The sequence below is a fragment of the Hypomesus nipponensis genome, chromosome 24 (genome assembly GCF_054491055.1).
Source record: "Hypomesus nipponensis isolate SF chromosome 24, ASM5449105v1, whole genome shotgun sequence".
Classification (NCBI taxonomy): domain Eukaryota; kingdom Metazoa; phylum Chordata; class Actinopteri; order Osmeriformes; family Osmeridae; genus Hypomesus; species Hypomesus nipponensis.
Window position 1 is genome coordinate 2,975,416 of NC_140384.1, and position 12,069 is coordinate 2,987,484.

General features: G+C 43.7%; 1 protein-coding gene across 2 annotated transcripts in view; it reads right to left on the minus strand.

Annotated features, from left to right (window-relative positions):
* Positions 1–652, minus strand: part of ptch1 (patched 1) — a 41,841-nt gene extending 41,189 nt beyond the window's left edge. For both annotated transcript variants that reach the window (XR_014742268.1, XM_084690489.1), the window contains exon 1: positions 98–652. Coding sequence is in view for 1 of the 2 variants with exons in the window: in XM_084690489.1 (XP_084546615.1) it covers positions 98–265 (168 nt within the window). In the remaining variant the exon portion in view is untranslated. The remainder of the gene's footprint in view (positions 1–97) is intronic.
* Between the last annotated feature and the right edge of the window lie 11,417 nt (positions 653–12,069).

Consider the following 12,069-nt stretch of genomic DNA (forward strand, 5'->3'; position numbering starts at 1 on the left):
CCCGTTACCTAGCAGCGACTTGACAAAGTTGGGAAGTTTTACAATTTAGGAAAATGTTGGAACATAATACTGCCCTATCAATTCCAAGAACAAGCACCTCTGATATTTGGTCCAATGCAAAAGCTGCATCGCAGTAGCTCGGTCGCTGCAAATACTCTAAATCCGGCGCTGTTGTGCGATAGTTCCCCCTGTTTCTCCGCGTTATCCTCGGCCGATCGGGGTCCCTGTTTTCCTGCTCGAAGGAGGCATTAGCAGGCGAGGCCATGGTGCGGAGACTGCGCGGTGGTTATTGTTTTCCACGTTATAATATTTCCCCGAAAGCGTGCAGTGATATCCCAAGGCAACACAGTTTCACTCTCGGTGATCTCACACCCGTGAAGTACTTCATACTCCTGCTGCAGACGGCGAGTCAAAGTCTGAGCCTTCCATCCCAACATTTCGTGATCCGGAGGTCTCCACCGCTTCGCACATTCACCGTTACTCCAAAAAAGTGTATTCCGTTAAAAGCCGAAGTGGAAGAAGCGCTTCCCATACATAAAACGGTGGCTCGGAAAGTTCGACGATCGGAGCATTCTGTGAGTTCTCTGTGGTCTTCCCCTGGGCCGCGCGACACGGCGAACTCTGAGATTCAATAGATGAGAAAAAAGACCACTCTCCATTTGGAGACAGGAGGAGGAGGGGAGAACGCAAAAAAAACGAAATCCCGCCTCCAGGGCTGTCAGATAGCCGGACTTTCTCGCATCTGATTGGTTCCAGAAGGGCAAAAATTACTCAGCAAACACGACTATTATTAGCTGCTTAGCAACAGCTCAGTAAAGTAGAGAGACCACCCAAGCAGAGAACTCGTGTGTGCATCTCAAACTTCGAGAGAGCCTTTGAAAAAGCAAGTCCTCGTGTGCGTTTCCGCGCAACCGCGCAACCGCGACCGGAGTCGTGATTTTCCGCACAGAACTGCATTACTTTGGAGAGTATTTCTCGGAGAAAACATACTTCCTTGGCAAAGTACGCGGTCTGTTCGCCGGAGGGGGCTCAAGGAATGTCAGTTCTCTAGCTGTAGCTTTTAACTTAGTTCTGTAGCTTTTCATAGCCTCAAATTACAGCGGTTTAGGGAAGGTCCCAAATTTACAGTCTCAGTGTTATAACATTTTTTTACAGTGCGGAATACATCATCTGTCTATAGCTTTTTCTTTGCATCGTATATCCTTGAACAATGCCCTATGCAATAAACTCACACCTCATCATTTGGAAAATGGCAGTTATTTAGTTTAATAGCCGGAGAAAAAATTACAAAGTAAGTCTATATCGTTCATCTTTTTCATTGTGTTGCTCATTATACATAGCCTTTAGGTACTAGCCTACAAAAAAATAAATAATGAGTTGGACTGCGATTACTTCATGGATCATGACCATGTGGGCTTTCGTGCAATACGCACAGAAATATAGGAAATGACCGCATTATACATGTTCATAGTCAATCAAATTGAGGCTTATGAAAGTTCAAAAGCATAACTAAAGTTGTATAACTACATGGATTTCAGTAGGCCTATATGACTTAAATTGTAAGGACACTTGTTAGCACACTGGACTGCCAAGTTCAATATTGACAAGCTTTGGAAAGACGGGTTACAATCAAATGTTAATGTTCTATGCACGTATAGGACGTCGTCTTTATCATCATGATTTATTGCAACGTAATTCAAAACATATGCCATAAAAATATGATATAGGCTAAAACGTGCCTATACAGGCATTATTATGTTAAAAACACAAGTAGCCTACTGAAAAAGAATGATGCATTTGTCCATCAACAGATGGCACAGATATGGTGAAACGCTCTCCATTTTGAGAGTCGTATGATTCAATTTGTCTTCTCCTTTATAATGAAACCCATATATTTATAGCATTTGTGTTGTGACAGTCTTTAGTTTATAAAATATAATTTTAAACGGCGAAGTATGGATAAAGACTGGTTGATAATCTCACATTAGCCTAAATTACTTTAGTTTAGCGACGTTTTTTACACTTTAACTAAACAACAGTAGCCTATTCTAAGAGGTTAAATCATTTTCTAATTAACATTTTACCGCGTTGATACTGTAATCAGCCACGACCATTTACCTACTTTGGGACAGAGCTACACATTTTCACCTTGTGCACCACCGTCTGCCAAGATGTCACACCTGGGCTACATTTCAAATACAGCATCGCGACCATCGATTTGTAAACTTAAAACTTGCCACCCGCTTACCATATTTTGACCAGGAAAGGTTCTGGAAATTAATACCCGCCCCCCTTTTACTCGACAGTTGTCACTTCTAACAAAGATAAAAGTAAATGCCTTATCATCCGGAGAAAAAATGGTTAGGCTCGCCGTAATCCGTCTTGGTCGCGGGCATCCTGCTCAATGTTGGAACTAGGGCTCACAATTACATGCCTGTTCCTATTAACCAGCGGCGCTGTGTCCACGTGGGTGGTCTAATTCTCGATAGGCAGGACCCCTGCCAATCACGTAAAGACAACTAACTGTAGCATCCACCCACTACAGACACACAAAGTTATACATGCACATAGTTGAAATGAACTGAAGGCAGGTCATGTCTCTATTGACTTCATGTTGGCTCTGCTTGGCTTGAACGTTGCAGCCTATGCATGTAGGGACATGGACTCGTGCTATATCCCAGGACATACCAGCATTACCAGATATAAGATCTAATTGAATACATTGCCTTTTTCTAAGTGGTTAAGATTTCATCACAAATGATTTAGCATCATGACATGATTTGATCAGTGCACCATAGCTGATTGTGTGAAATTGTTCTCATCTTCAAGTACTGTTGCGATTGTAAAGATATGCCATTAAAACCTGAAGGAGGTTATATTGCAAGCATCTGTGTTACCTAATGAAATACATATGCATATAGGATGCCAACACCCTCATCCAAGCATGACCATATTTCCTTTCTATCTAACATCATGTTCTAATATGGATCAGATGGGCCAATTGTTTATCTAGGTGATACTTAAAGGTAATGCTCCTTTTGGTATTTTTCAACCTGTTAACCCTCTTGACAATGATAGCTTTGCTTCAATGTGTAAAAATGCATCAAGTTTGAGTGATTTTAGCCTCTCAATTTACAGTAGACGAGGAAATATAATTTAGAAAGACTCTTGGATGAGAAAAACCCCTCTGAAATGTGATGAAGGGTGACTTCATCGACCAATCACACTCTTTGACCCTTCCCCTGGGCCCAGTGCTGCCCTAAAGGCTGTCGGATGGCAGAACGCCATGGGAAAACCCTGTTAGTGCATTCAGCTATTTATGATTTGCAGGTGGATTACAGTTCTGAACAACATGGTGCCAGGCAGCACATAAATACATGTTCTCGTCAAGTTCTCCATGCATGTTGATCAGATTGCTTCCATTTTCAAGCAATTGGTTTGAATGTGAACAGTTGTATTTTGTTACAATGTCTTGATTTCACGTGATTGTGATCTTAATTGAATTTGAATCCAATATTTACATGCAGGTTATGGTCTTTAGAGTTTGGGAAGCAACGAGCCCTCACCTGAGGCATCTTAGTTACAGCTCGTTAGCGTACGTACGTAAAACGTCTACATGTATACTTTTTCTTTGTGCCAAAAAGTTGTCACTGGAAGTGCTGGAAGCATTGCAACAGCCATATCAACACCTGTGTAAAGCTGCTTGACAGCACATAAAGCGTTTCTATACACCTAAATCAGTGAGTTTTTTTTTGTTGTTGAGTCGTTATGAATAGGAAAGATGCAGCAGCTGTGTTTGCCAGCTATCCTGAGGCAACAAGGAGGTTGGAGAGAGAGAGAGAGAGGGGGGGGGGGGGCACAGCACGAGCAGGCAGGCACTCGTATTTAAAACCACTCTCCGGGAATGTATGAAGAGAGGAAGGAGAAAAAAAACTAGAGAGAGCGAGAATGCAAACATAGCACACCTCTTTATTAGAAACAAATGCACTCAAGATTCCAATTAAGTAAGAATGTCCCGCTCTCTCCACAACCCAAAAGAGAGAAAGAAAGAACATTGTTGCCTGGGAATGACGGCTCCGTGGTGATTAAAATATCATGTGATGCGTTCTGTTCATTGAGAAATGCCTCAGACAACATTACATATGACTGTGGTTGCTATGCTTGAACTATAAGAAACTGAAAAACATATTGGTATTGACAAAGCGCATACAAGCGTGCGTGCGTGCGCGTGTGTGTGTAAATTCAGACTGTATCTTAACAAGGCTGACGTAGAGAGACAAAGACGCAGACACAGAAAGACCAGACAAAGTGAGAAAGACAGAAACATAGAGAGAGAGAGATACACAGAGAGAGAGAGAGATACAGAGAGAGAGAGAGAGAGAGAGAGAGATACACAGAGAGAGAGAGATAGAGAGAGAGAGAGAGACAAAGAGAGAGAGACAGAGAGACAGAGAGACAGAGAGATACACAGAGAGAGAGACAGAGACAGAGAATGTGTGTCTTCATAACCATCCCTTCACCACAACTTCATGACAGCACATATGGAGGTGCCGTTTGCCAAGCCATGAAGGCATGTCATCTCTCCAGTGTGGCGGCATTCCCTCGGGGTCCCCCGTGTCCCAACAATCGGGGGGGCGGGGAGAGTGAGTTAGTGGGTACGGCCTGCTGTGATGTTAATGTTCCGGCTAAAGGCAGTCTTCAATCATAGCAAACGGTTTGACAGCTCACAGCTTTACCTTACCTCTGTTTACTTCTTCCTATGTCCTCCGCCATTCTGTGTCTTCGCAGGCGATCACAGCAACTCCAGGCAGGGCCCCCATTGATTGAGCCTGTCTGTCACTTGATTCTTTGTAATATGAGACCAAAAAACACTGGATGTTGCATCCACACAATCTTAACCAGGGGTTCCAAAATAAGGTTATTTTAATGAATTTATGTTAAGTATGAACACTGTTCCAATGAACCCTCAAATGCCTCTACAGTTTAGTTAAAGAAAGCCTGCTAAGGCAAAGCTTGGTGTATTTACCTTAAATATTAACAGCATTAAAAGGGTGTTTGGGTCCTTTATTAAGTTTCTGTATGAAGACAAGATAGGAGGGAGTAAAAGATAAGGATGGAAAAGAAGAGACATACTATTACAAAAAACAATAGTTTTTGAAGTTGTTGTGGTAAAATTCTGTTTTCAAAGCTAAAATGTTACAGTCCTGGTTGTCGTTATTAGCATTCCGTCACATAGCTTTTACAGCTGTCTATGAGGCCTGGAATAGACAATGTTGGAGCCGGATGATATTTAGACAGACTGAGGTCTCCGTCAGAACTGGCCTGCAAAGTTGTAATTTTTGGATGTGAGCTCAGGCTCCAATGTTAACAGGAAACGTGTGCTGTACTGAACGTATACACGTTCCTCTCAACAAATAAGCAGGATCATACAATATCACCGCTGCGTGTCCACACACAGGCAGAGCTTTCAACTGAGCACATTTTTTTTTCAAGTGCTGGAAGGACCGGTAGAGCTTCAATTGTTCTGTGCAGATGTTCCCAGTCATGGACGCACACACACTGGCTGACACATATCCATTCACACAAACGAAGACACGGCATGAAGAGACACACATGAAAATAATACCGCTAGCAACATGAGATGCACCGGTCGGGCGTAGGTTTACTGCTTGTGTGTGTTCGTTGCGAGGGGCGTCAAAACGGTGTACTTGTGAACGCCTTTGGAAAGACGGTCCAAGGATGAGAGAAGGCAGTGCAAGCTCAACACACCCTCCAGAGAAGGGTGTGCTCTCCTCGCCCTTACAGGAACTGTTACCCTCCTCAATGGAATTCAACCCCCTGAACAGTCGGCCTTAGCACCCGCCAATGAAATAGTAACGAGGCTCAATAGTTTGTGGACGTGAATGGGAACTTGCTCACATCTCTCCTCGCCAGAGCTGTATAACTAGCACCTACGTTCCTCGTATTGTCATGTGCCGCATTAGCTACAACAGGACATATTCCATTATTGAATCAGACAAAGCCATAAGCAATGCTTTATCAGGGAGAGACTCCACGTATGACAGTTTACAATTCCCGATTAATCATCCCATTACGTAATGTTGATGAAATAGTGTTGAGCAATGTTCCTAGCACCAGAACTGTTCTGAGGTGTCCTTAATTGCACAATTACTGTAAATCATTCAGTGTCTGTTCAGTATTCAGATGGAGATTACGATTTGTTGTTGTTGTTGGGGTTCGAATTAAGATCAGAGTTCATGTTAGTAAGAGTCCTATGAGCATCCTAATGAGCCACTGGTCAACCGGACAGAATGACAGCTGAATAGATTGATAGCAGTTGGAAAGACAGACTCAATGATACATGCACAGGCAGACAGAGGTAACAGACCAATGTCAAATTCAGCTGCAATGACATTTGCTGTCGTGGCAAATAAGCATTTAGACTTGAACAAGTGCCTCTGTTGTGACTGTGTCGTGTGTATTCCCAGGAGAAACACTTCAAGGAGCACAGGCAGGAAGTCCTACACTCGAAACCCCATCATATCAGAACTCTCATAACGTTTTGACAATGTACAAAACACCAGTCCCAATTTTTGTTGTTGTTGCATCATCTCATATCATTGATAAGATCCGAGTCGGAAGCAGTCCCACGTAAACACCCTGGCAGTGCCTGAGGCCTGGGCTGAACCCCCATCCCTCCGATGGCTCTCCCGTGTTGACGGAGGCTTCAGCGGCACTTCAGCAGGGCTCAGTGTCCGTCGGGTTATCAGGCTCTTGTTTCCCCCGCAACATCCCCAGATCGCAGCCGCCTTCAGCCTGAACACGGCTCGGCCTCGCCGCGATCCAGAAATCGAGGGGGATGGAGAAACGCACGTGCCGAGATGGAGATGGAGGCTCGCCGCCGCGTCGATGGGTTTGTGTGCTGCTCACCGACATCAGTCATACGTTACCTACGAGGCAAACGGAAGCAGCGTGTGGGCTTTCTTCTTTTCTTGACTGTGCGAGGATGGGATGTGTGTAAGTCGCTCTTTGTGTGAGGTCTCGCAGTTGAGAATCAAATGCAGAGATGTCATGATTTAGCCCCGTGCCACTTGTAACAACCTCAGTGTTCCCTAATTATGGGCTGTAAAACGAAGTTAGCACTATTTCATGTGATTCGTTGGTTTGGTTGAAATATGGGCACATTGTGGTCAAATGCATACCCCTTCAATGCCAGATGGCAACTGCTGAATATTCATGGTAAAACCTTGACTGAGAAAGCAGAAGAAACATGAGCCAGCAGCACTGGAACTCAACAGGGTCTCTCTGTTCCTCAGAGAGGGAGACCAAGGGAGAGGCAGAGAGAGAGAGAGAGAGAGAGAGAGAGAGAGAGAGAGAGAGAGAGAGAGAGAGAGAGAGAGAGAGAGAGAGAGAGAGAGAGAGAGAGAGAGAAAGAGAGAGGGAAAAATGGATGAAGACTACAGAAAAAGAAAGAGGGAGAGAAGGAGAGGGTGAAAGACTGCAAGATGCTTTTCAGGCTGAAAAGCTGAGGATAAACACAGCTGGGTGTAACATAAGATCATTTATTGGGTGCATTTTAATTATTGCTTTGACTCTCAGTCGAATGCCAAGCCGTGTTGTGTATACACATACATCAGTTGACAGATTATCTGAATCCAGCCCTGATTTTCAAGGCGAGCAGACTCCTTTCAAAACCTGGCAACGGTGACAGAAATGTATATAAGATGGATTCAAAGGCGGCACTGTATGTGTGAGTTGGTGAAGTGTTCTGTCACACACTGAGCGGTGTTGTTTTGAGGGTGTTTGGGAATCAAATCCTTGTTTCCTGATGCTGGTGTTAATAAAGAGCCAGAACAGAACTCGTATTCATATAGGGTATTAACTCGTATTCATTAGTATTTTTTGAACTGCGATCATTGAGAAGGCACGATGTATCCTTGATTAGCACTATTCTGATGAACGCATACTTGAAATCTAATGTCAAAAATCTCCTGAACTATTCTTCACATTCTAAGTATGCATTATACTTTTTGTTGTTATTGTGTGTACTAATAGCAAAAATAGTATAACAATAACAATATGAAACATATTGCAGTGGTACAGCTACAGTTTCATTAAGTGTTTCATTATGTGAGACATATGCAGTGCCAATAGGAAAGTGTCAAATGAATTTCGAATCGATCAATTCCAGCTTTTAACTTTTACAAAAAAGCACTTTTTGTCAGTGAGAGAGAATGCCAAGAGTGTCCAAAGACATTTGGCACTGGCTACTTGGAAGAATATAACTAATAACAAATGTTTTTTGATTAGTTTGACGTTTTGTTGGTCAATATTATTGTGATGAAGGAATAGGTGTGGCTAAGGTTTTCACAGGCACTGTATTAGGCTGTTGCTGTGTAATGATATACTCATGGCTGGGAGGGTACCACATAGATTGCTGATGTATTCAGAGTGACAACGGAAGGTTTCCTCTTTGATGCGTCTATGACAGACTTGCATGGACACAGATGAAAGGCTTAACGGGTCCTGGTTCATTCTTTCTAACTAACTGTGTGTGTGAGGTGGGGGAGAAGTAGGTAAACCAAGTGATTTGTGTAAAGCCCCTCATCCCAGCAACTTTACTTACACGAAACAGGCTGAAGTCACCCTTTTTTTATGTTTTTTTTCTCGCAAAGCATCAAACATCGAATTGAACTTTTGGTACACAATGCAGCAGTTTCAGAGCCAGCATCCACACTGGGCTTTGTGTAAACACAGGGAGGGTTTTATCAAGCAGTCAGTCAGCACGGCCTTTCAAGATGGATGTCTCCCCTGAAGCAGTTGGAACGAGCACAATGGACGATGATGAGTTGAGCTTGTCCCTCCATTATGAAGTCATTCGGAAAAAATACACATCGGTTGATGGACTTATTCACAAAAAAAACAACAGCTGAAAATGATGAGGACACTATGTGGTTGGATTTCACCATGTGGTCCGTTTGTGTGCATGTGTGTGTTCCTGATTAATATATTTTTGTGGATTTCGGGGTGAGGCTAGAGGGTGACACAGAGGTCGACCAGGCCTAGATACTCCACATTTGAAAGGTGCAGAGTTCCACTCTGTGTGTTTGTGATTGTGGTAGGTAATTCCAGAGCAAGCCATGCTCAGCTCAAAAAGAGACATTTGAAACCCACTTATTTATACTGTAGACCTAATTACCTGGCACTCTATACTAGCATTTAAAACCCCAATCCCATGAAAGAATACTGCCACGCTGAGTGTACTCAGACACACACACACACACCAGATCGTCTCCAAAAATCACAAACACATCTTTCACACACATGGGAGCCTGCACACACTCAACGGCACAGAAAGACGATCGCAGGGGAACGTGTGCTTACATGCCTCGACGGACACACACAAATGATATTTACACATACATGCACTGTCAGGCATGCTGTAGTATACCTGCCATTCACCTTCTGCAGTACATTAGGACACTCACTCAACTGTCCTCCACTGAGGCACGATCTGAGACAACCGTGACACACCGCAGCAAATACGCTGTCTGACTCCACTATGACTCCCCCTAACCCCTGACCCTGGAGCAGTCTGGGGGTATTATGGGGGTATTATCTGTGTGTCGGGTCACATCCTGTCAGGGCAAGGGGGATCTGAGTCAGAACCAGTCCCATGTTAACACCATGACAGTGCCCGACGCCGTATCCGCTCTTCTTGAAAAGAGATACTCGAGGCTTGTTGAAGCACACTGCATCACATACAGACAAACCCACCACACACAAACACACACACACCACACACAAACACAGTCTGGTTCTTTTCACTGTCTCCTACTTGCTCTATAAATGTTTTTTAAAATATGTGATTAATACAAGACAATTTCAGAGTTGGAACTAGAAGGAAATAGGAAAAATCCACATCCCCAGATCATATAGAGCCACAATGAGTTTCATATCAAACTACAACCACCAATAAGATGTAGATATTCAAACTCTTTCAGTCTTTAAGGAGAAGACCGTATACAACATGTTGTGTGATATCTACACTGCCATAACCATGAACCGAACTGACATATCATTCAAAATTGTTGTTCTGAGTGTGACTGTGGATTCGGTCATCTGTTTGATATTTGGGGTTCTGTCTAACTGTGTGTAAGTGAGATGAGAGAGGGCGAAAAAACCTGACTGGAATGAAGGATTCTGCTCAAAGCTGCATTTGTAAACAAGACAAACATAATCATCATCCAGAGAGCCACATCTGGCTCTGCCTTTCTCTGATTGGAGCGCCGGCAGGCCTCGTTGTTTGTCGTGAGTTGTTTTGTCGAATGTCAGAAGAGAAGAATTAGTGTAGATTGCATGTACAAAACAGGACCTGTTGTTTGAAACGCAGGGTCTAGGTTTACACGTTAGCGATCGAATGGATGTCGGACATTTCCAGAGGGGTCACTCAGTTGCTCCGAATCTCGTGTTCCCCTCTCCATGTATGCGTTGGTATCACATCCCCATCACGCACATGCACACACACATCCCTCTCGCGGTGTTGATGAGCGAACTGTACAAAGGAAAGTCTTTGATGGTTTGACAGCACTATCTGTGTTGGTTGCTGTAGCCAGCCTGTGGTTGATCTAGAATGTAGTCCCTACCTTCAGGATGTCTCCACTCCTATTGGCTGGTTTACAGTAAAACATTGCTGTTTGGAATCCCAATGAGTTAGTTAACCCCTGAGGTGTTCTCTACAAAAGGATTGTATATGGAAGGTTCTTTTTGATGATAATATTTTTTTCATTATGGCATCCTTTTTGGATTTTGTCAAACTAGAAACTTCCACTTACTTGTCCCATCACATAATAGAGTAATTATTTGTCTGGTACAATTTTGCATGGTTTTTCACGACGGTCTAACTGAATACAAAATAAAACAAGGAGAAGTTTTGATGTAAAGATGGTACGTCCGTACAAATCATTTTAGGGTTTTGTTTCCAGGAATAGTTTGACTTCACTGTGCTGCACCCCTTAAAGTGAAACAGAACAGCAATTTCAGCGCCGAACAATAAAATCCCCCAAAATGTCTGCTGGGGCTCTGGCCTGTGTTTTGCAGACAGTAAAATGTCACATAGCATATACAGGGTGTGGTTGCAGCTCCACAAAGACAAGCACATATCGTCTGACTGCAAGCTTAGTCTCCAAACATGCCCCATTGGAAAAATACATTTTTTCTGCTTTTTTCAATATTTTTTTTTACAGGAAAAGCCTTGATTTACTGAGACATACGGGCCCATCATTAGATTTGACAGATAAGGCTAAACGTTTTTGGGAGGAGATGTTCTGCTAAACGCCTGCCCCTAGGTGGCCAATGGAGTAGACATGGGCGCTGACCGTTCCCAGGCACACATGCACACATACCTACACGCACTCACAAACACCTGCATGAGGTGCAGACCTGTCATGAGGGTAAAAATGCGCCTCGAGTCTAAAAACACCTCAAGCTTGTAAAACCCTTTTTCTCAATGAGAACACGTGAAGACAACCTAACTTGGTGAAGTGGTATTACCGTAGGCCCATTTTTAGCTGCTGAAAAGACAGTACTGAAGAGTGAATTGAGTCACTGATATATGGCCGAGAACACAGAGTGAGACCGTGTATGAACAATGCTGTCTAACAGTCCATCCACTGACCCCGCGTCTGCGTTTGTCTGTTTCCGTTCTCTGACGTCCACAACAGTAAAGGACGAGGCCCGGGGGGCAGAAGGACAGAGACGCCCCCTTCACCTCCCTCCGGCCTCCGGATATCCCTCATCATCTTCTCTCCGCCCCTCTTCAGACCGACCTACAACCCCCAGACAACTTCATCTTCCCCTCTTTTACTGTACCCAACCCTGTTCTCTCCAATCCTCCGTCTTCTGTACTCTTCTGAGACGTCCGTCGTCATTGCCTGTCTATTCTCCGTTCAAACTCTACAGACAAAGTCACACGGACGCGACAAGGTGCTCCTTTTAGACATTATCTGTTACGGTGCGTTTACGGTGCTTGTCAAAAATGTTTACACGTCGAGTCTTGAAAAGAGCAGT